General features: G+C 33.8%; 1 protein-coding gene across 8 annotated transcripts in view; it reads right to left on the bottom strand.

Annotated features, from left to right (window-relative positions):
* Positions 1-26002, bottom strand: part of CCDC102B (coiled-coil domain containing 102B) — a 175017-nt gene extending 149015 nt beyond the window's left edge. For 5 of the 8 annotated variants that reach the window (XM_082754658.1, XM_082754654.1, XM_082754659.1 and 2 more), the window contains exons 1-3: positions 25935-26002; positions 1983-2594; positions 637-857 (exon numbers count right to left, since the gene is read on the bottom strand). In XM_082754658.1, the coding sequence (XP_082610784.1) occupies positions 637-857; positions 1983-2579 (818 nt within the window). In that variant the 5' untranslated portion in view covers positions 2580-2594; positions 25935-26002. Of the gene's footprint in view, positions 1-636; positions 858-1982; positions 2595-15056; positions 15137-19647; positions 19726-25927 lie in introns of those variants that run through there. The other 3 variants (XM_082754656.1, XM_082754657.1, XM_082754655.1) reach the window with 3 other exon arrangements.
* Positions 26003-26292: the final 290 nt, after the last annotated feature.

Genomic DNA, 26292 nt, shown 5'->3' on the forward strand with positions numbered 1-26292 from the left:
TAACATTATTCTTAGGTACATATTGTGTGCATAGCCAAAAATAATTACTTCATACTTTCAAGTTGCATATATTCTGCTTACAGAACCTCTTTGTAAGCAGGAAACGCTGCCCAAGGTGACCTAGGGAGGAAGTTGTTACACCAGTGTCCACTATTATGTAAAAATCACTGCTATGTAAGCAGGTACTGCCTGAGGTAGGTGGACTTTGAAATCAAAGTCTATGAAAAGTTCCTCTTAAGCACAAGGCACTCCGATAACTGAGTACAACAAACATTAGATATTATTTCATTGGTACCACATTACTGGTAAGTATGATTTTGTGAGTAACTGTATATTCTTAACGCTTCTACATGGAGTGCGTCTTATGCAAATGACAAATAAGAAAAAGAAAACAAGAAAAACATACATAGTACTGTGAAATGTTTTCAAAACAGGGAAATATAGATTTTCAAAACCACTAATACTTTTTTTTTTTTTTTTCTGAATTACTTAAGGCAATTAATAAAGCATAGAAATATCTAGGATAACATAATATGAGCTGCAAATGCAAAACATCACCATATCTACTTTAGAAAATGTCTTTAAAAACTTATTTTTAAATAAAGATTTCCCCAAGGAGAACCCCCAAGCACTTACTCTCTTTCCTTCTGTAAGATTTTCTGTAACTCAGCCAAATGCAAATGCAAGACAGAAACATGTATTAAACCATTCTCTGATGTCTGGGCTATATTGTCCAGACTTTTTTTTGGTTCCTCCAAATAAATACTGGCAATTCCACAAGGAAAGGAATCAGAATGCTTTAGAGTTGTTTTTTTATTTTGATTGCTTCTTAAAGAGTCTTTGATTATCTCCACATCCTAAGAAAAAAGAAAAACATGACATTTCAGAAAAACGTAAATGAGAAGTCTAAACATAACTTCTGCAAGGCCTACCAAGGCTCTTCCAAACACTTAAACCATGTAAGGGGGGAAAGGGAATAAGTAACATCTTGTATACTTGCATAGGATACAATTAGAATGTTCTCTAATGCAAAAAAAGTCATTCTGGTTGGAGTAATCACTGTCGTTTTGTGACATTTCACACTCTGTGAATGTGCAAGATGTTCCGTATGCAAGATATTTCTAATGTATCACTCCTAAACAAATAGGTTCCAGTTATCACTAGTTGGCTGTAACTATGGTGAAGACAGAAACCTAGAACTATTAAAACCAGAAACAGAATTTGTACATACAGATAATATATTGAGAAATTCCAGATAAGAACTCTTAGACTTCTAATAAAAATCATATTGAAGCAAGTGATGGACTTTAACAAGTTTTGTATAAGGACTAGTTACTTGCATAACATACCAATCTGTGTCCAATCCAGAAAGCAAAAGCACTATAATACCTGTTTAGAGGGTACATATTTTGCATGTAAACTGCAAGCAAAATTAAAAACAGGTAGAAAAATGACTAAAAAACAAAATACATTTGCATTAGGAAGACTGAACAGTTTTCTTCAGAAATATGCTTAAATTTTATAACCTCTAACCAATTGTGCTTAAAAGCTAATCACATTTTAGCATGGTACCAACAGTACTGTTTCATACCAGTCTGTTCTTTTGAGATTTTAATTGCTCTCCTTACCAAATAAAAATCTTGCTACCTTGAAGAGGAATTTGATTCACCTCTTCCCTCATTTCAGAAATTCCAAGAAAGGAGAACTATTTATTTATTTTTTTTGGACATAACAGTACACAAAATGTGAAGAATTTAGAGGTAACCTGATACCTTATAACATGAAAGATAGAACAAGAGATTATTGGAGGCAACAGTTTGCCTCTTTTATGTTTAGCCACAGCTGAGGAGTATGAATAGTCTTCCATGTTTCTCATGACCAAATCACATGGTATTTTGGTGAAAATCCTTGAAAAATTCAATTCCTACACACATCCATAATTTCCTTCTTCTTAATGAGCTACAAAAATCCCCATTCTTTACCTTCTTTGCCACAGGAATGTTGTTGGTTTTGCTCAATTCTTTCACAGGTTCTTGTTCAGGAAATGTTAACTGGTTTAGGTCTTGTTTTATATGATATATTTCTGAGCAACTGCATTCTGTTTTCCAAGTAGTTACATTTTCTAAATTTTCCTTCTCACTTACTAAATCTTGATTTAACTTTTTAAGCATACTCATTTCTTTTACAACGTTGTCTAATTTTATTCTCAATTGCCTTGCTTCCTCTCGGGCTTTATTTCTTTCTGCTCTAACTTTGCTCCATTTCTCCCTCCAGTTAGCAGTACAATCTGACCACCAGCGCATGGTCTTCTCCATTTGTGCAACTCTGGCTTTGACTTCTTCCAGTTCCCGAATTTTTACTGCTTCAAAGATTTCCAAATCGCTGCTGTAATTCATATGCATACATGTATAATTAGATGAATATGGATAGGAATGTTGAGATGGAAGATTTGAATTACACATATTGCCATCTGGTTGGCGAACTTCAGCTGATTTATAAGGCTGTCTTGGTTGGGTCCTAAAAACCTGCATCTCTTCCATTATTTTCTGAAAAGAGCCTATGTTCATGTTTTGATTCATAATATAATTTCACTCCTAAAAAAGACAAAGATAATATTTTAGCTTTGCTCAGTTAAATTATGTTTTATGAATAACCTCAAACAGTATTTTGTTTTACTGTTACACTGTTTACTGTATAATGATATAATCTTATTAAAAATACTGTTAGGCATTTAGCAGTATATTTCATTAAGAAATAGCTATGAAAATATATTTTATGTAACATTTTTGAGTACAGCATAAATAGACATACTTATTACTTGTTAGGAATTCCTAGAAATAACTAGGAATTGTTACCAAAGGAAATGTCATTTGATATGCTTTCAAAAATTTCTGAGACTAAAAAAAATTATGCAAATACCTTCTTCCTTCAAGATAAGATTAAATTGAATCAATATATGTTTTAAATGTCTAGTAAGATGAAAGGATTTAGCTATATCTACAGTCACAGATTCATTTGCCTTCTTTCTTAGACTATGGAACTTCATACTAAGCAAAACTTACCTAGTAATTTATCTACATAAGCAAAAAAAAAAAAAAAAAAAAAAAAAACCACCAATTTACATTTGGATACTCCTTGTTTCACAAGAAAAAGAAAATCAAGAATCTTTATGGTGTGCTTTATTTTGCTATCTACATTCCAGAAACTGTCCAGAAAGTGTATAAGTGTATTCATTTATTATTCTTGAAAGAATATCAATATCCTATCAGTAAATCTTGCTGCTCTCTTTCATTATTTATCCACTATTACTATTATTGATTTCCAGAGGAAAATCAACACCTCAGAAATTGCTTTCCTATCCCATTGCTAAAACAATGATGATATGGAAAAGCTGTAGTCACTTTTTTTTTTTTTCTCCTCTTGGTTAAAACAAAACAAAACAAAACAAAACAACACAAAACAAAACATCTTGCTATACCAATAGAAGACTAAATTGTTTTTTAAAAAAATCTTATATTCCATTATATTATATATTATATATTATATTGTAATATATATTATATTATATATTATATATAATATTATATATAATGATATTATCTATTATATTGTTTAATATAAATAATGTTTATATGCTACATTGATTAGCATTAACACCTGTATTTGAAATGTAGAAAATAAATGCAGTAAACAAATCATTGAAGAGTGGATAGTTTTGACATTATGGTTCTTTCATGTTTCATTTCAGTTTCTGAATTTTCTGGTTCCATTTTCTCAGCTGTTATCAACTTTTCAGTACTTTCCAGGACATTTACTTGCCACTCATTAGAAGGTTCTGGAGAATTGTGGTAGATGACTGTAGAAAAGGAAAAACGTGGACAAATATACTCCAACTCCCTTTATGGTCACTCTCTGGTTAGCACCAGCAACCCACACAACAACACTACACAGCTGCATAACAGCCATTGCCAAAGCTTAATCAAGGTAGTCTTTTCCTTGTTTCCTGATCTCTTTCCAGAACTGTCATCTGAATAAACCCTACCCAAAACACAAAGATATCCCCACACATGATTTTGAAAGAGGCCCAGTAGAGCCAAAATAATTAAATGTTAAAATCTTACTGTAGTTTGTTACTTTAATTTTTGTTTGTGGTAATACATTTTTTTTCCTAAAGTGTTGGAAAAAAGGTAGGAAAAAAAGGTAGGAAGGAAGGGAGGGAGGAAGAGAGAAAGGACGGGAGGGAGGAAGGGAAGGAGGAAGGAAGAACAAAAAAGAAAACAAGAAAGCAGGAAAGCAAGAAAGCAAGAAAGAAAGGAAGGAAGAAAAGAGAGAGAGAGAGAAAGAGAGAAAAATTTATATAAAATGAAGGTCATTTTTTATTTTTTAGTAGTGAAAAAACTCACATTTTTTGATTCTGTCCAAGAACAATAGTATTTGTGGAGACATTCACTACTATGTTGATAATCAGTATTTTTGTTTTGTTTTGTTTTTGTTTTAAAGGATATTGCTAGTGGCTTTATATATTCACTGGAAGAAGGAACAACTTGTAAAGTGTACAGTTTACAAATATTTACATATCTGAAAAGTTGGAGAATAAACAAAACAAAACAAAACAAAACAAAAAAAAAAAGAGAGAGGATGGAAATCTTTTAAACCATTTGCTTTGGCTGAAACTTCAGAAGTCCTGAGAAGAGAACTAGACCTTTAAGAATCAGAACAGCCTGTTGCTGTGGTTTCATTATTGGTTTAAGGCAATCTAACTGCAAACTGCTGCCATACCATTGGCCTCATCCACTGACCATGAATTCTTGGCCATCCTCCACTGTGTTGGCTGAAATCAGATCAGGTTCATCAGATCAGACTTACCAGTCCAAGTTGAAGCTGCTAATTTTTGAAGTTGACTTGTAGCTTAACTACCACAGCTGAGTAGCTCCAAGACTTCAAAGAGTTTTGTGAAACATCGAAATGTGCCAGCACATTTCATCCTGGATAGCTGATCCTAACTTTGTACCTAAATGTCCAATAAATTAAGAGTCAAAATAAATGACTCTTCCTTCAGAAAATATTAGTGGTGACTTAGTCTGAGATGGTAAGGAATACTAGATATTCATATTTGTCTTAACTTCCCTGTGTGTTTTTCAGAAAACCTAACCAAAACTGATTTTTAGAAATCCCCTGTAAGACTGTAGGAGGTAGAACAGTGTCTTAGCTTTTTATTTATTTATTTATTATTAAAAGAAATATATGTCAACATAATTCATTTCAGTGGCTGGCTGATGTCAGATAAAAACACAGATATTTTGAGTACTGTGTTCAGCTCTGGGGCCCACAGCACAAGAAGGACATAGACCTATTAGCATGAGTACAGAGGAGGGCCATAAGAACGATCAATGAACTGGAACAACTCTCCTATAAAGACAGGCTGAGAAGGTTGAGATTGTTCAGCTTGGAGTAGAGAAGGCTACTGAGAGACATTATAGTGGCCTTCCACCTAAAGGGGGCCTACGGGAAAGCTCGGGAGGGACTGTGTCAGGTAGTGCAGTGGGTATACAAAGGGTAATGGCTTTAAACAAACAAACAAAAAAATAGATTAGATATTAGGAAGAAATTCCTTTCTGTGCAGGTGGTGAGGCATTGAAACACGTTGCCCAGAGAAGCTCTGGATGACCCATCTTTGGAAGTGTTCAAGGCCAAGTTGGATGCGGCTATGGGCAACCTGGTCTAGAGCTACAGATTATACAGGTCTACAGATAATAATCTACAGATTATATAGGTCAATAGCACAAACAATACAAAAGATGAAATTAGAATCCACACTGAATACAGCTTTCAGCATGGCTAATTTCTAGGGGAGAAATAAATAAAAGACAGAAAAATATTTAGCCCTGTTACCCTATTATAAACAAGAGAAATGTACATATATTGTTGACTTTATAAAGATGTTGTGCTTATACTGGTTAAAAACGACTGTTTAATTGATATCTGACCATGCTATCTGACCAGCTCTTACACTGCTGCAGTAGACAGAAGATCAGTGATTAGGACAGAAAACCTTGACTTTGGTCTCCCTTTTGACAGAGGGAAGTCAGCAAATCATTAATACTTGCATATATTTTCCCATTTGTAAAATGAGGATAATTTACTGCTTGAAACAAACATTGAGAAGCTTTGCCCATTTTTACATTACATATTGTTATTGCTAGATGTCCATATGTTTTTCCTTTTCAAGTAGAATGACAGCACTGAAGGACCTACACCAAAATTCTGGAACCTGTGGAAATATTCTAGTGGAAATATGACTGAAATATTTTGATGTTTCACTATATAGAAACATATAAACTTTCTTTGGTCAGGTAGCCTGTTTTCACCCTCTTATATGTACTAAATAATAATAATAATAATAATAATAATAATAATAAATTAGTAGCTTTCATTGCTTGGGGTCAGATTGCCTTGTTCTGTCTCATTTGTACACAATACAGACAATCAAATATTATCACTGAAGCACAGAGGAAGACGTAAAGCCAAATTCTCAAAAATAGAAGAACAAAAAGTAACTAGAGGCCATGATTCACTAAAGACTTTTCAGATCTCATTTCATCTATTGGATTTCTCTCATGTAATTTAACTTACAAATTTTATCACTTAATAAAAACAAAACAGGTGTACAGAAGTGCAACACTTATTTGAAGACTTTTAAATATATTTTTGGTTTAGATATATTTTTGGATTAATGAGCAAGGTGCAGTGCCCTATAATTTAACACTACATTTAACACAGTAGAGAACAAGAGTATTTAGAATGTGGGAAGGGCAGTTCATGACTCAGTGTAATTTTATTAATTGTAATCAGGAAAAATGAATCTCACTACCATATTTACTTTGTTAAATTTCCATTATATTTTATACTGAAGCATCCATAGGTCTTCTGGATGCATGCCTGCTCTCAAAGTAAAAGGGTGTTTTTCCATTGACCTTAATGGAAGTAGGATTTTCTGCTTTGCATAATTGCTGTACTTCCATAACCAGTATTAGTCAGCTCCTGAAAAGTCAGCCCCTCCGTTCTCACACATTCTCAGTCTTACACTTTCTTTTGACTGGTTATTTTTTCCTGCTAATGAAGTAATCAGATCAAACAGATGCAACATTTCCATCTAGTAATTTGTCAGCTTTATCAGTGCCCTCACATATTTTCACAAGAGGCTGCATGAAACAGTGTTTCCACAAAACACATGGTAGAGGTGGAAGGAAAGTAGGACTGTCCCTTTTGACAGCATCATAGAATTGCGTTCAATCTATATAGATCACAGAATTATAGAAGCAATATCAATACAAGATAAGCAAGAAATTGTGATGCAACTGACAGAAAAAACAAAAACACTATATAAGCTATACCATATTACATTTAAAACACAGTGCTTGGTTTTTATTTTGGAAAACAAAACAAAACAAAACAAACAAGCAAACAAAAAAAGCATAAGCTAAAGTGAGCGTTTGGCTGTCAGCTTCCTTTTGTGGGAAACCACTAATGTGTATTGCACAGATCCATTGAGGTAACTCTAACTAGGAGCATCAACCTCTAAGAACATGGGGGATGAAAGCAGATGAACTACCCTTTAAAATGCCATGTGGCATTTCCAAACTTTTTTTTTTTTTTTTTTTTAAATGTAATGTTTATTTTCTTCAGATATTTTTCACAAACATTTTCATTTAATCTGAAGACTAATAGCTTTCTGTGAGTGTTGAAACAAAATATTAATAGTAGCAAGGATGAATATTCTTATGCAGCTAGTTTAATATCCATGCTTGACTGTTGTAAACCAACTCTGATAAAAATAGCAATGGGAATTCAATTTCAGCTCTGAAAGCTAAGACTTGAGCTTGTATCTATTTTAACAGAAATAGACTGAATATGAATCCTGAAAGGAAGCAAAGGTTTAAAATTAAAATCTTTTGATTTTTAGCAAAGTGCCTGAAGCGATCAGGATCTCATGATTCCAGACGGATGATTAGGATGGGCTTTTTTATGTCAATGGGATCTTTCATGTTACTAAACAAAACTGCACTGACGAAATAAAAAGCAAAATGTTTAATTTAAGACAGTCATAATCCCCTGGTTGACAATGAATCCTTAGTCATCCTTTTAGCTATCATGATACTTTCAAAATTCCCTTCTCTGGTATATGACTGCTTCATAGAAAAATAATTCACAGTAAAACATTTCACATCTACGTTGAATTTTGGTTATATTTTATAGGTGACAGTTTTCAATCTGTTCCAGGGACAATCAAGAAAAATGTCTAAGGTGTATCTGAAAGATAATAAAGATAAGAAAGCGTTCATTTTGTTACAGATGCAGACCTCTAAGCATCAGAAATTTGCTGAGTCTGATAATGGAGAAGAAAAAAAAATGCTGTCTGCAGCTAGTTTGAAAGTTTCCAGCTTGAGTTTGCAGCAGTAGACAAGCTAGCTCAGCATATGGAACATGATGAATGTAATTTACTTAATAAAAGATAATTAGATGGAAAGATAAGATGAAGTTAGGGAAGTAGATGAAAGTGGGGATTTTCTGTCCTGTGAAATCTTATGGTAGTTCCACCTGTTTAACAATTCAGGGATAAGATGTAACACAGAGTCCCTTTTAGAGTAGTTTTCTTAACTAAATAATCTAATGTATGTAATATATAGGAATCAACATTCATGTTATCATGTGAGTGGGGTGAGGACAGCATAAGGGAGTTAGAGAAACAGATCTGATGGTTATAAGAGGAAAGAAGAAACATACAGATAATTGGCAAACAAAACAAGGAATCTATCTACACCATATTTTATTATATTACAACCTTTGCTTATTTATGATCATAAACAATTGTACCAAAAAAGAACAGCTCTAGATTTATTATCCCAGGTTACTATTATGGGCAAAGAGAAAAGTAATAAACCTGGTGATACAGTTGGCAAAATCACCAGAAGTGAAAAGAATTATTACACTTCCCTTGTTTTAATTCATGCTCATTGAAATCAGCTTTTCCAGTAAGTTCACTATCAGAGGATAGCATTTCAACATCCCTCTGCATCCCATACTGCATGACTTAACCTGTAGTTACATCTCTCTTATGCCTTCATAGGCTTCAGCCAAACTTCTTTTTAAAGGGATCCCATATCTTAACAGAAAGTATCTAGTTCAGATGAAGCCAGTTAATTTTCTTTTGTCTAATCTATTAAAAATAATTAAAAATATATATATAAAAAAAAGTCAAAACTACATGTGTTTTTTTGTAAGTGCTACTGGAAAGTCAGAACTTCACATGATATTGCTACAGCTGTTTAAAAACAATAAGAACAAAAGTAATTTTCATTTACTCCAGGTGCTACAAAAATGTGTGAACTTATATCCATGGGGGGGAAAAATAAAGAAATAGATTTTTGTAAAAATCAGTCATAGCTTGGGAGTGTGATCAGATTTGGGGCTTTTAGGTTGTTTGAGTTAGTTCTTTGGTTTAGCATTTTGTTTCCACTACAATGGAAAAAAGGCTTGGAGGAGGTGGGTGGGAAAAACAGGGAAGAACACTGACTGTCCTTCCCTGAAAACTTTGCTCTATATGCAGGGCTGCCAACAATGGAGACATTAATTCATAAAAGGGGAATGTACATCGCCAGGTAACAAGTGACAGGACAAACAGAGAGTGTAAAGTGAGTTGGGACACCCATCTGCCTATCTCTCTGCTGACAGCAGTGTGGATCACAGACAGGAGTGCACAGTGAGTGGGGAATTATAGGGAGAAAGCTGCAACTATATCAGTAAAGACTAGCACAATTTTACAGCAGAGATTGGTGGCTCAGAGCAAAACTGAGTTTAGAGATGTGGAAATGGCTTTGAAGCATAGAGTCACTCATGCCTATGCAGATATTTATGCTGTGTGGGATTGTTCAACCCCATGGCTAGAGAGTAGGGTAAAAGGAGAGAGAGAGAAGTAAGTGGTAGACATGTATGGGAAAGTAAACATACCAGAATTATTTACAATATAGCTAAATCTAAGAATATGTGTCTACCCACAAAAAAGCCTGCAAATCTTGAGGCACATTGGAGTCAGGTGGCTCGTCATTTGTCTCAAATAAATGTAGCACAAAATCCTTAGGGCAGAACAAGTAACTGGTTACAGGAATGACTAGGACACACTTGGTTTTACAATTTCCATTCTATTCACAACTTACAAATCTCTCTGTCTGTCGAAGTTCATCTCCATTTTACAATTGGCCCCAAATATCTGGACATACGTAACTGGTCACTCCTGAGATCCTGCTCAGGTTTTGGCTGAACACACAGCTCATGCTAGGGACTAGGAACCAGAAACATTAGCTCAAGAGCAAGAGCAACAAGTGCAGAGTACAGGAAGAGGTAACATCCACTCTGCAGCTGTTCTCACCTGCAATGAGCTGTTCCCTGAAGTCATCATTTCCTGGGGTCTTTGCAGATTTACTGCCTAGCAATTTCTTCAAAATCCACTAGCTTGTGGAAACAGTATAAACCAAATTCCAATCTAAAAAGTATAAATATGTCAGCATGCCAAAAAGCTTTTGAACCAGATCCAGGAGCAACCAGACTGCTGAGGCTTTTTTGCTTCCTGGTGTATTACAGGGGACATCCAAATTGTGACAGAGGAGGAAGAATGTGCACTTGCACCATCGTCTTGGTAACTATTTTGTTCACAGGTGCACTAATAAGGAATTAGAACTTGTGGGTTACAGAGTTCATGACTTAATGAAGTACTGAATTAGTAAATTCTAAACTAGTCTATACAAAGAGAATTGAAGTCTTATTTTTATTTGGTGTTTTTGTATTGTTTTTACTGATAATGAGCATAGAAGGTAAAGTTTAATATTTTAGTACAGAGTACATTTGTCCTGTAAATTTAGGAGACCTAAATGGACAGTGCCAATGTATGCACATTGACATAGTTCCACAACCTGGTTCTACAGTGCAATGTATGCACATTCTCATAGTTCCTCAACCTGGGTCTGGATCATGATCTCTATTAGAAAGTTAAGAAAAGTGTTATTTTAGAAATGAAAATTAAAAGATGTCAATTCCAAGATTTTTGAGTGCACAGCCGAGGATCATCGTGCTTATTTTTTTCCAGAGCTATAAAAATTAAACCATTTTTAAGCAGTTGATGTTGGCTCCAAACATTATATTCTCTCCATGTGTTGTAACTAAAAATCAGCCAAAAAAAATGTCCTGAAGTAAAGATAAACGATGCAAATCATTTACTTCCTGTCATAACTTATCTGCTCATCTTTTTTCCTGTTTACACTTCTCTAGCCACATTCCTTTTATTATCAAACCTTTGATGCAAATCTTAAAAATCCTCTTACATGTCTGATAACTAAAAACAATTATGCTGCGAAAACCATGAAATATAAAGTTATGTTTCTAGTGTCATAAAAAAGAACTGTTTTAATGGTTTTGATTTTTTTGTTATTGTTACTGTTATTTGTTTTGTGATTATAAAATCACAAGTAAGTGTATGAAAGAAACAATTTTTTCCACTATATCAGTTTGGAAAGTTTGGTTTGTTCAGTACGTCTTTGGGATCAAATGAAATCACAGCCGCAATTAATCAATGTCTTGACACACAAAATAAAGTTATGCAATCTCATCTTCCATCACCTACGCTCCACTTGAGCTTCTGAAATATAACTGATAATGTAAGGCCAAAAACTTAATTCTAAAGTTCCTAAAAAAATAAAACAAACCCAAAGTAATTAAACTGCCTTAGAGAGCAAGAGTAAACATAGAAATGCTAGAAGTTTTACACATTTTGTACAGATCTGGTCAAATATAAAATAGTGGTAAAACTGAATATCACTTTTTTGCTCATTGTTTCTTTATGGTATAAACACCTTTGCCTTTAAATTTAGTTAATTAATTAATAATCCCACTAGAGGATTAATATATATATATATAAAATACAGTAATAATAATAATACAGTAATACTACAACGGAGTATGACCAAACGTAAGTAAGTACTTGTTAGTAGAATACAGAATCTGTGCAAAGAGTCAGATCCCAATTCTGTGTTGATCACCACCAGATGATGGGAGGGAACAATAAGGCAGAGAGAAGGTATATAAATGAGACCTAAGTTTCCATTTGGTGCACTATTGAAAAATATCAAAACAAAGTTTGTTAACTACCTAAGTAGCCAAAACATTTCAATACAAGAAAGTAACTTCAGGAACATTTCTGTAGAAAAAAAAATGCATTTTTCTAGGGTATAAAATGCTGTGACAAAGTGAGCTATACATGGACTGACAATGTAATAGCACATTTTCTGTGGTTCTTCAGAAACACTTTGTCACAGCATTTTATATCTTATATATCCTTATACTCCCAGGAGAAAAGGTAAAGGATGAGCATTAAAGATACTGACTGAAATGTAATAAGCCACAGAGGGATTAATAAGTAAAAAGAAATATTTTTTCACGCTGGAATTTAGTCTGGAATAGATGATGGCTTTCTTTTTTATTCAGAAACTAAATAAGATTATTCAGAAACCAAAGGAAAATAAAGCAATCACCAGAATGCTGCAATAAGCATTTTACACTATAAAACAATATTAAGTATATTGCTACCTGATATTCCAGTATTTATCATAAGAAACAAACAAACAAAAAAAAAAACTCTGACTTTGGAGGAATCCTTGTTAATAGTAGCTTACATCAGCTTTCTTCTGCTGAAGGTTTTCACAATTCACACAAAGACATGTAGAGTAAATTGATATATATAGATATATAAACTGATTTATATATAATTTGTAACTTCACAAAGAGAAATGTGAAGAAGTCTTGTGTGGCCCTCAAGCTGGCCATAGCATTCTCATTGACAGTTTATCCTCATCTCCTATCCTTCCCCATAAACTACTCCAACGTCTGAAATAAGATTTACAGTTCCAAGTGGAAGTGGTCCTGCCCCACTTTAAGGAAAATTTAGGGAAGCTTTTCAGGAAAGAGAAGAAAGAGGGGGGGAGGGAATTATTATTATTATTATTATTATTATTATTATTATTATTTGTCGTGGTTTAACCCGGCCGGCAGCTAAATACCACGCAGCCGTTCGCTCACCCTCCCCCCTCCCTCTCTGGGACGGGGGAGAGAAATGGAAAGTGAAGCCCGTGAGTTGAGATAAAGACAGTTTAATAAGACAGGAAAATAATAACAAAATAATAATAACAATAATAATAATAATGTTACAATGGTGATAATAGGAAAATACATAATATGTACAAACAAGTGATGCACAATGCAATTGCTCACCACCCGCTGACCGATGCCCAGCCTAACCCCGAGCAGTCCGGCCCCCTCCCCCCGGCTAGCCACCCCTATATATTGTTTAGCATGACGTCAGATGCTATGGAATACCCCTTTGGCTAGTTTGGGTCACCTGTCCTGGGTCTGTCCCCTCCCAGCTCTTACTGCACCCCCAGCCTGCCTGTTGGCAGGACAGAGCGAAAGGCTGAGATGTCCTTGGCTTGGTATAAGCACTGCTCTGCAACAATTAAAACATCGGGGTGTTATCAGCACTCTTCTCATCCTAAGCCAAAACACAGCATTCCACCAGCTACTAGGAAGAAAATTAATTCTGTTCTAACTGAAACCAGGACATTATTATTATTATTATTATTATTATTATTATTATTATTATTATTATTATTATCATCATTATTATTTTATATTTATTATTGTTTATACTTTTAATTATATTATGATTTATTAATTTCATTGATATTATAATTTATTAAATATTATATTATTATAAGTATAATTATTATATTATTATACATAACATATAATTATAATTATTATATTATAATCATTATAATATATTATTAATTAATAATAATAATAACAACAACAACAGCTTTCACTCTGACAGATAAAACAGAAATTTCTCTTGGAAGAAATTATGTGATGTATATAAACCCTGAGTAATCTGCACTATTTGACCTGCTTCAAGCAGGGGGCTTGGATTGGGTGAACTCTTGTCATCCCCTCTAACCTCATCATTCTCTGAGAAGTGCAATTTATGAGGAGCTGTGTATGTCCACCTCTCCTAACAACACTGCTGTAACAGCCAAGGAACAAGAACGAATCAAGAGTTTTTAATCTTTTTGAATATATAACTTGCAGATAAATGGCTTGAAAACCACTATATAAGGAGTAGAGGATCCTGTGAAAACACTAATCCTAGAAGCAGCATATCCCAATTGTTACCACAAATAGTAAGTATCTCCACATTTTTGACATCTACAACTCTTCCAGTTAATGTATTTTTAAAAATAAAGTTATTTTGTAATCTTAATGGAATAACTGTTACTGCAAATAAATAAATAAATAAAAATAATAATTAACATGTTTTTCATGTGGACGTATATATGCTTTGGAACTTTGTTCTAACAAACTCAATTATTGAACTTTTAAAATCCAGCAGCAGATTATGCGCAGAACACATTTGCTTTCAATATGGCAATTAACATTAATAAAAACATCATATTGTAAATAAAAAATCATTCTTGTGATTAGCATCAGAATTCTCTCACACACAGAAAAAAATAAGACTATGTTATGCTTCTGTAAGAATTCAGTGACATATGGAAAAGATTTTCTCTGAACTATTTTCCTATTTAAACAATTTTCACTCTAGTGATTGAAAGAAAAACCCAGACTACCTGTTTCAAAAGGACTGTTAAATTATCTTTATTTGTTATTCAAGGGCAGTAATGTATTTTCTTGCAATTTTCTTGTTTCCATTTAAGATTAAAAACAAACAAACAAACAAAAAAACACTACAAGGTATGCAACAGATAACAGTGACATTTTTAAGACAGCTAGGCTCTACTCCCCCATATCTCTAATTTGCTAAAAGTTATATCTTTTTATTGGATTTATGAAACACATCAGGATCTATGCACTCATCCATGAAACAAATACATACATTTTAGAAAAAAATATAAAATATCTTGAGATATAAAGCGTGATTGTGTTTAGCAACTTACACAGTTTTTTGTCTTTCCCACATCTATTATTGCAAGTGTACAGGATCCTTGTTTCCAAAAAATACAAAGGAATAGAAATGCTGGCACACAAAGAAAAAAAAAAAAGTTCTTAAAATAAGAGAAGCTCAAAGGAATATATGCTCCTCCCAAGCCAGATAAAACTTGAGTCTATAAACATAGACTAAGTACTTAAAATTTGTAATACTTTAATACTTGGATACTCTAGAGTCAAAGGGCAACCTGTAAAAAAAGACATTGGACATATGCAAAACCAGAGACATTTAATCAGTTAAGTATGAGCAAAGATGAAGAAAAGTTGAATCCCCCCCCAAAATACTATAAAATAAAGAACTATTCTTTGTGACTAAGAACTGTTACATTGTATTTCACATAACTTAGATTTTCTTGAGGTAGAAGGGCAGCAGATTGTTCAAATCCAAATCCTTTTGAAAGATTAGTGTATTGTTTTGTTTTTCATCTTGACATATTTCTCCTCCTTTCTGAGAAAAGATCCACAGATCATGACTAATTATTCTCAGGGATGGACTCCGATTCTTATGTGAGGTAAAGGTCCAGGTGGAGACTGCAGCATTCCTAAGGGGTTGGTATTGGAAATAGTACTATTTAACATAGTTGGCAACATGGATAATGGGACTGAGTGCACACTAACCTAGTGTCTCAACAATACTAAATTGAGTGGTGTGGTCAATGCACTGGAAGGAAGTGTCCCCCATCCAGAGGGACCTTGACAAGTTCAAGACTTGTTATTTTCCCGTGCAAATAATATGCAGCTCAACAAGGCCCCTGCACCTTGGTTGGAGTAATTCCAAGCACAAATACAGGGTGGGTGGTGAGTGGATAGAGAGCAGCCCTGCAGAGAAGGACTTGGGGGTTCTGAAAAACTCATCATGAGCAAGTAACATATGCTTGTAGCTGTAAAGAATGTTCCAACAATTCATGTCAATAGATGGTTTGAAGGGTAAACCTTGAGTCTCTGATATCTAGTGGGTTTCAGAATAACTGCTAACTATTGTGACTATTGCATGGGACGCTACATAAGTCTCTGATATCCAGCCAAGAAGGACAAAGGAGAAGGACAAGGAAAAAGCCTGGGAGGAAGACTACGAGCCTTCAGCACAAGAGACAGCACAAGAGACCCCCAGAGGGACTACTGGAGACATACGCATGCACCAGTGGGAGGGTTTGGATTCCGGGAACTAATTATAATAACCCTGCCTTTTCTAGAAGTAGTAATGAATATGTAGTAGTAATGAATATGCCTAGGAGCATAAAAACCAGCTGCCTGATGTAATGTGTGTGTGTGTTGGAGGAGCCCAGACTCCCCACGCACCCAGCGCTGTTTGCTTGCCTTTTATTGACCCCCCCAAAAAAAATCTCATAAAGCTAAATTGACTCGGAATTTATAACACAGCCCAGAACCCAAACATATCATGGGGCTGCATGAAAAGAAGTGTACCTAGCAGATTAAGGGAGGTTATTCTCCCCCTGTACTCTGCTCTCATGAGACCCCACCAGGAGTGCTGTATTCAGCTCTGGGGCCTGCAGCAAAAGAAAGACCTGGTCCTGTTAAAGGAAGTTCAGAGGAAGGCCATGGAGATGCTCAGAAGTCTGGAGCAGCTCTCCTATGAAGAGAGTTGGGTTTACTCAGCCTGGAGAAGAGAAGGCTCCTGGAAGATCTTACAGCAGTCTTCAAGTACCTAAACAGGGCCTACAAAAAAGCTGTGGAGGAACACTTTGTCAGGGAGTATAGTGATAGAACAAGGAGTAATATCTTTAAGCCAAAAGAGGGTAGATTTAGATTAGATAGTAGGAAGAAATTCTTCAGGGTAAGGGTAGTGAGACATTGGAAAAGACTGGCTGGAGCAGTTGTGGATGTCCCATCACTGAAAGTGTTCAAGTAACCTGGTCTAATGGGAGGTATCCCTATACAAGGAAGTTGAATAGTCCTTAATATCCCTTCCAGCCCAAACCATTCTGTGATGACAAAAAACTTTCTTCTGTTCCTCTTCGTCACTTCCTAAGCTAATTGCATTAGAAGCAAACTAATAGTTTTATTTCAGCTCTAGTGAGGGCCCTGGTAGACCACAGTTTTAAAGGATAACAAAAGAGAATAAAGAGGGTTGTGTATAAACCCCAGCTTTTTCCAGGTAAACCTGTTCTGCCAACACAAACTGTGAACATACAGAACTGTGTGTGAAAAAAATGGAGTATAAAGATAAACAGGTATTCCCAGATTCCAGACTAATGGTCAATTCTCCTAAACACAGGTGGAAACAATATAGAATAGATGTATCTGTTAGAGCAACAAATAGTGACTTGAAGGAAGCATTTAATTTTCCATAAAGTTCCACAAAACATTATATTTGGACTGATTTTTGTGTTTGTTTTTTTTTTGTTTGTTTGTTTTTGAAACTATTACATCCACTATGATTCCTGTGAAAATTATGGGTTATATTATGTCTCTCAATGTGTGAATTGCTTCTGTAAAATATAGGTTTTGTAGGCCAATAGGATAATTTGACCGTGGAAGTCTAAGTCTAAGTACCTTATTTTTTTCTTCCAATATTAAATAAAAGAAATATATCTAGGTAAAGAAACGTTGCTCTTTGAAGTTATAGTAGGACACGAGGTGCCAACAGTTGGAAGCAGTAACAGAAAACAGAAGCACTTAATGCGATGTTCTTTTCGTAACTAAAATTTTGTCCTAAATTAGATGATAAGACGTCAATGCTCAATAACTTTCATAATACTTTGTAAGTAATTACTGTTATAGCAGGTTACTGTCATGGATACAGTTTCTATTCCATTTTAGGGTAATATGATGCATTCAGTAAGTTGTTTTGGTTTCCCTATGTCTGAGTACATTTATAACCCACATAAATCTTTGTAAAGACTTTGTAAATTGGTTGAGGAAAGAGGCTAATAATAACCCAAGTTACAAACAGCATGATTGCTTTTTATCTTTTATATCTTTTTTATCTTTTAATTTTTATTCTTCACACCTAGTTATCATTTTTGAATCTGTTGAAATTTTTCCAATAGCTTTGACAGATGGAGTACATTTTCACCAATAATTTAACTCCTAAAACATTACTAAAACAAAGTGACTGGGTAGAAAGTCAAAGTTCAAAGAAAAAGCACTGAAATTAGATATCAGAGAAATTCACACATCATTTTTCATAACATCCAGCAACAGTCCCAACTTGAACAGAAACCTCAACCCTCAAGAAAATTATTTTGGTAAGCTAATATCTCTTATGTCTTTGAAGTTGTGTTCAAATCCTAAATACTTGCAACATAAATATTTGCAAATACAGATGTTGTTATTTACTACCCATAAGGCCAAAAGAAACTCTGAAATACTGCTTTAAATAATTTGCAGTAAGTTTTCCACACAGGAATATTATGTTTGATTACAAACCTTCATAATATATCAACCTTAACTTCTATGCATTTGAGCCTGTAGTATCAATATTCACTTCTCAGCCACTACACTTGAAAAAGTTGTATAATTAGATCATTCTGGGAAAACAAAACAAAACAAACAAACAAACAAACAAACAAAAAAAACAGCTTCCTAGAACAGAAACAAGCATTAGAGATAAGCCATGTTGGAGGTCAGTCCATTTGGACTTGTATGTATTTCTCATTTAAAACTAATGTTGAGGGCTCCAGCTGTGTAGGTTTCCCTCTTACCTGACAGCTGACCTAGGGCTTCCCATTTTGCAAGCTTGACTGATAACATTAGGAGGCTTCTCCCTCTGCAACAACTCATGATCAATCTTCCCCAGGATGTAGAGTTCCTACTGGATAGTTAAACTTTCTTTGATTATTATAATCTTCAGGATGTTCTGATGAGTTAAGTGACCTGAAAACCTGGGTTAACTCATGCAAAGGCTGGATTGGTGCAGATGATACTTAGTGCAGATATTTAGTGTATGCTCACTTTGAGCATATGAAAGAACATCTGGCATGAACAAAAACATTAACTTATCAGAGCTATGTAGAGGTTTCTGATTTTTTTGGGGAGGAAGTTTACCGGGGAGCCTGAGGTTTTCTTCTGGGAAGTGTTTATTTATTTATTTTACAATACTATTGCTGATAATGATCTAACAATACTAATAACACAATCAGTTACCTTCTTTAAGTACAAAATACTTGATACAGAGTGGTTCCTAAAAATCTCACTTCTAGTTGAATTTTACGATTAGAAAAATCAAAATTAGAAAACATAAAGCACACCTGTGTCCGCTACTCAAATTTCTAGATGATTTTCCCCTCTTTCCAATTCTCAGTCTCTTTAATCCCTAGTTCAGAAATCCATCTGCTGCAGCACACTGATGGCTGCAGTGATAAATCACATCTAAAATGCAATATAAACCTGAAATAAAAATATTTTCCTTAAGTAATTAAAAAAGGAGCAATAATATAACACACATTCACAAACAAAGACTGCTCTTATTTGGCAATAAATGCAATTAAGTTCCTGTTATCCCAGGATATCCCCTGTTATGTAATCTTAATTTTAACATCTTTGTATGTAATAATTTAAAAGAAAATTATTCCTTACCATTTTTGATACTGTTATTGAAGAGAAAGTTGCTGTTGTTGAAGTCATGCTTTTCTTGCCTATTTTTCATTGTTTGCCTGTTTTTTAAGAGGCTGAGGTTATTGGGGAGGAGAAGAGGAAAAGAATTTCACAAACCACCAACATAAATTTACTTCGATAAACTTCCTTTGAAACCAAAAGGCCTACCACCAATGCTCTTCAGCAATTGCTATTCAGACACAAGGAGATTCACTGTTATTGACATTTAAAGTGTTTCTTATTATTTTTTTCAACAGTTCCACAGAAGAGGCAAAGAACAACCCAGTGCATAAGTCTTCCTCCTTTGTTTTCACAGAAAATTGAGTAAATTAGTTTAAACCCTCACTGAATGTGACACATATTTCTTAACCCACACTGAAATGAATAACAGTCATAGCCCATTTAGTTGAATGTGTAGGCTAAGCAGGTAGCTTCTAATGTTGTTCAGCTCAGTGGCAGCAGAGCCATTTGGTGGTGGTCAGTGGCAAAGAATCTCAGAAGACTTCACACAGAGGCACAGTTGTCAGTGTGTTACCACACCACATGCAGCTCAGCCAGCACATACATGTACTATCCTGCTTATACAGATGATGACCTATGCTGTGCCAGAAGGCTATCCTTTTGTGGATTGAACTTTTCAGAAAGAGGGAAGGCTCCAGAGATGTGTGGCAGTAATATCTAAGACATGCATTATCCACAAGGCTAGATCTGCCTTTCGACATGACATTTATAACTGGTTTTAAACATATTTTTTTTTAATTTTAAACTATTAAAGCCAGTATTAAGTGAAAATCAAAGTTAAAAATATTTAATTCATCTGTCCATTTTCATCTAGGAAGCCTGTTAATTAATGTGATAACTAAAACAAATATATTCAAGTAAACTTTAAATAAGCTTAAGGTTAACTATTCAGACCAAAGATCATTGTGTCACGAGCATGTTGTCAGTGGTTGGTTTCCTTTCCCAGACATTACTAACATGAGCATTCTACTATGTAATGCATTACTTGTTTATTTTAAAATGTTAAATTAATCTCACTGATCTGAGAGCCCCTGTAGGTCATGATCAGGTATAACCAAAATGGTCAGCTTTTCCCAAGCAGTACTGAGGACTTTGGAGAAGATCTGGTTTTGATTACATTTTTTCATATTGGTCTATAGATCAGGTCACTGGGTTCCTTTCAGTTTCAAAAAGGAAACAGACCAATGAAGATTAGAGATTTTTCAGTCACCTTGAACAGTACTTTGCTGAACAAGAATCAGGTCAGAACAAAAATTGACACCTGTTCAGCCATATACAGTAAACAATATCACTTAAATGTATGGAGAAGCTGTGTTATTAAAAAAAAAAAAAAAAAAAAAAAGCATCATAAGCTTATTATCACATTGCCTTTTTTTTTTTTTTATGCAACACTATTGCAAAGTAACTTTAGACTGGATAGATTCACTGTCATTTACAGGCATTTTTTCTTGCCTACTTACAAAATGACACTGAGTGGGCGTTTTTGTTTTAAATGTGAGGAAGTAGAGGCATATCCACTAAATGTCTTAACAAAAGTTAAGTTTTTAATTTTGTTTATATTTTGATCAATTCTTGATTCTATTTTTATTATTATTATTATTATTGACAGCATCTAAAAAGTATTTTCCTTCTGATATCAGAGATAAGAAATAATTGCCTTATAACTGTAAATATTTATGATCTTTATGTACATAAACATGACCTACTTTCAAATGTAGTTTCATAATGTTGGCAGTAGGGAAAATTAATCACAGATACATGATGCATTGCTTCAGATAAAACATTCCAACACTTATTAAGACACAAAACAACTTTTCTTCAAAATATGGCTCAGAGTCATTCTGGAAACTAATGGTTTTCCCACCCACATAAGCAGACAAGTAAGAATGTTCAAAAATGCTTTGTTTTCTCTGGGTCAGAGCACATCCTCTTGGCTTGTTCAACTACTCTGTTACAGTTTTATACGAATTAACAAAATTCTGATGTGAATAGATCTACTCAGATTTACCAGAATAGTTTTAGAAGCCATCCCTTCCGTAATTGTCTATAAATACTTTTCTTTAAAAAGAGATTACTTCTTGTACATTTACATGTACTTATTCTCAATTGATCTTTTCCACTGTAGTATTTTAACACCAATAATATTTTGTCTTTCAACAGTTCAAGGGTTGGTGGTATTTAAAACTGTAACATAGAACCTTGTGATGGCTCCAACTTCACTAAGTCTTTTTTTTTGACAGAAATGTACTTAAGAGGAAATTTATATTTTTGCAAAAGCCATCAGAGAATCATAGAATCATTAAGTTTGGAAAAGACCTCCAAGATCACATGGTCCAACATGTGATTGTACCATGGCTCTTTTACATGGTGGTAGAGGCTCCTCTACCACCAATACAACCCACTAAACCCATCATTCTACTGTTTTTACAGTAATCCATGAAGTAGCATATATTTTGTGGTAGGGTTCACTTAAATTCATAAAAAAAAAAAAAAAGCATATTTCTTTATCTTCCCAGTGCCAATGGAATGTCCATGTGTAGTCATATCTAAAGAGGAAAAATTAATTGTATACATAATGGTTACTGAGGCTAGATCCTCCTGTGTACTTTCTTTTGAATATCGTGCTTCAGACAGAGGACAGGGTAGCATCTTTTTGTCAAAAGATGATACCTACAGAAGTTATGAAGAAACCTTCAAGTAAACTGAAAATACATTAAAAATAATAATATCAATTAAAAAAAAATAATAAAGAAGAGCTTTCAGCGAGCTTCGTCCATGAAACTCATTTAATTTAACCTAATGTCAATCAGACTTAGAATACTCATAGCAGCATGAGCAGCGAGAATCAGGCTGTTCAAGGAAGATAATTTTCACAATAAGTCAGTCAATAATATATTACTAAAAGGACTAATAAGGGAACAGGAGTAAAAGCATACTTTGCTCAGAGAACTGCTTTTCCAAATGAATGTGGAATATGGTTTCTATAATGCTTTAAAAGGAAGTTAATTCAAAGATAAAATAGTTTCCATATATTGATATATCTTCTTGTCATGTCAGTTAAATAAAGAAGCATCTTACTTGTACAATTTTTATTAAAAAATAATAAAAAAAAAAAAAGTAAAATGGTCTTTTAACAACTTGGAAAATAAAAGTCCGGTAAGGGTCTGTACAACATAAATGGACTATTAATAACCATAAAAGTGTTGTTTATGAACTAATTTGGATTTTTTTTTCTGATATAGAAGCTTACCAGATATAATTTTAGCCATGATAAAGACCTGTTTTGGGAATGCAGGAAAATCTTTGACATTAAAGCAGCCCTTGAAAATGCATGAGATTAATGTTCGGTTTTCATTTACGGTTATAACTCTTTAAGTTAGTAGAGCAAAAGATTCAAAGTTGAGAAAGAAAGTGTGTAAGAAAGCGTGTAAGAAAGCGTGTAAGAAAAAGGAGTCTAGACAATCCTTGCAGAGATGGACTCAGAATTTATAGGCATAAGAGTTATGAATCAATCCATGCTAGGAAAACAAAGCACACAAACTGAAGTTGATCACTTCAATTTCAGAGTTATTCAAGAGTTTGTTTTTTACTTTCTGTTCTCCATTTTGCTACAATGTAATTTAACATAAATGCAAATAAAGTGCTTATTTCTGTTTTCCATAGGATTTCCTTTAAAACTGCTGTTTCCAAATGCAGTTTGCTTGGAACTCCATCATAGAAAGGTAATTGCTTTACCACCTACTTAATGAGATGGATCACACTTTTGGAGTGCATAGTACTGTATAATCAGACTCCCAGTAATGATAATGACGTTAGGAACAGGAACCCTTATATAGGTGTCTATATTAACAGACACCTTTATATAGGTTTCTATATAAACAATTTAGAGTCAGAAGGAACTGCTTCCTCCTCTGTAATCTCTAGGTATCCTCTAGGGAGCCAAATTTCATACTCTCTTAAGTATTCTTCTATTGGATCACACAAACAGAACAGAACAAATCCTTGGAACAGAAAAGTTAATAAAAAGTGTCACACAAGTATAATTATTAATTATATATACATATATATATATATATTATACATATTAAACTTGGTGGCAGAGTGTTCAGGTGCTTGTTTGCAAGTGGATGAAATCAAACCCAGCAATGACAAGATTTAGTTTTATACACTTTAAAGCACACGATACATATGCTTGTTTACATAAACAATTAACGTAGCCTGAAAGTTAGTTTGACTTCCTTTTTTTTTTCCCCCTTGGAATGCTGACAATACTTTATTCAATTGTACTGCTGTAATGACTTCTTCATTTATCAGCAATTAGACTCATAGACTCATTAAGGTTGGAAAAGACCTCCAAGATCATCTGGTCCTTGACATATAATAAAAAAAAAAAGTAGAAAGCAACATTTAAATTTAAAATAATATGTACTTCATTGTTACAATATTTACAGCTACAAAAATATAGCTAGTTGAATTAAAATTTGCACTAGGAAAAAAATAGTTTTTTCCTGATAGAAAGTTGCCCTTACTCTCCATATGTACTTGTCTATTATATTTCAGAGGAAAAGCACCAACTAAAATTTGTGCAGTAAAAGTGGTAGGAGACAAGTAATTTTATTCTTACAAAAAGCAATGTGGAACGTGAAAATTTGTGTTGATAAATTCTGCAGATATTAGTGGAATAATAGTTAGTATAGAATTATTTTTATGGATAACAACTGCTAGTCTCTTCAACCCACAGATTAGCCAACCAGTAGAATAATAAATTTGTATGTTTTAAATGATTTCAAGATCCACCCCTCTTGGTGCTGAAGTTAACTACAATGATTTAAGTCTGCTTATTACCAGCTGCTTTAAATTATTAATTTTCTGATGAATTTATTTCTCAGTTTTACCTGAAGTAAATACCAATACTTTAGATTTAATTTAGAAATCTGGCCTTAATAAAAAGCAGGCTATGTGCACGTACGTAAAAATGACAGACATGTTATTTCATTATTTTTTCCACTCAAAGGTTTTTGAGAATTATCTGAAATGTTTTTTTTTTGTTTGTTTGTTTTGTTTTTGTTTTTGTTTTGTTTTGTTTTGGATGTAGGTATGACTAATTCCACTGATACCTAATATTTTATAGAAATACTTTAATCTTCAGTATATTATCCAAAAAAGTAAATTCAGAAAAAGATCCCAAAATGAAAGTTTTCTAACACACGGATGATCTAGAACAAGAGTTAGGCTTCTAGCAATGAGATTATGCATAGCAGAGTCTGCTTTACAAAATGGCTTTAAGAATCAGTGTGAAGTGAGAAAAATAAAATATAGTTAACTGGACATTCTGTTAGTTCTATTTGCTATATTAAACTGAACAGAATTACTTTTGAAATTTGGCCTTTTCTCATTGCTAATGGGGCATCCATATACTCTCACACCATCTGGTATGTTAACCTTTCAAATAGCGACAAACTAAAATATTTGTCCCACATCAACAAGCCATAGTATTAATAAGCCATATTTCATTGCATTATTATAATGTCATATAGCTAAGAACACCTCTCCCTACATACACTTTTTTCTTATCCTATCCTCAGATATTTTCTGAAGAAAATTAGGATTATTAGGATATTAATCTCATTAGATGAATTTATGAAAAGAGAAACACTGTGAAAACACTACTTCTAAGAACAAAATGCAATATGAACAGCTGCAAACTCATAACAGAATTATTATGGCACTTTAGGTTTATACTACCAATAACTGTTGAAAATTACTAAAGTTTATCTTATTCCAGCATATCCTGTTAAAGATGTATTTCACAGTGATTTAAAAAAGGATTTCAGCACTGAAACAATATAAGTCTTGAAGTCTCAGTATTTGTATTAACTTCTAAATCAAAAATAAGAAATAAACATTTAACAAAATACCGCTTTGAAAATTTAAAAAACTTACCTTGTTGTAAAAAAGTACCCTTCTATATCTGAAAAACAATAATAACAACCTCTATGTTTTATGTTTTACCCTATGTAATAGGGTGTTAGGATTAATATTACCCAGCAGTAGTGAAAGGAAAGGAGAGAAATATCTAGCTAAATCTAACTCAGCTACATACTTCAAATAACTGTTTCCTGATCTTCAGTACTTTGCTGGGTATTTCAGACCATTTTTTTCCCTACTATCAGTATGAAAGTAACCCATACTCTGTAGCAAATGAGAAATATAAGAATAAGTAATAAGCCCCCAATCTTACCCCTTACCCTCTGGGTTTTCTGGGCTCCTCTTGCTTCTCAGTGTTACAGAGACATGTGTAAACAACAGAATTTCCTGCATCCTTTTCTCATCTACACTGTACTGGGACTTGGCCAACAGGATTATTTACAACATTAGGGCCACTCCACAGTAACTTGAAAATGACTCCCCATTGGTCAGGCTTTATCAAAACTAAAACCACAACATTTTTCCTTTATGTGCAAGTCATTTATCCCAAATAAAACATTTTTCCATGTTGTTCTTCACTAAGTATTACTTTCTTCTATTTATATTCCTCCTTACCTTTCTAAACTGAAGACTATGACCCCAGTCGCCTAAGGGTTATGCAAAAGCCTAAATTAATTA

Source organism: Aythya marila (genome assembly GCF_965140915.1).
Source record: "Aythya marila genome assembly, chromosome: 2".
NCBI lineage: Eukaryota > Metazoa > Chordata > Aves > Anseriformes > Anatidae > Aythya > Aythya marila.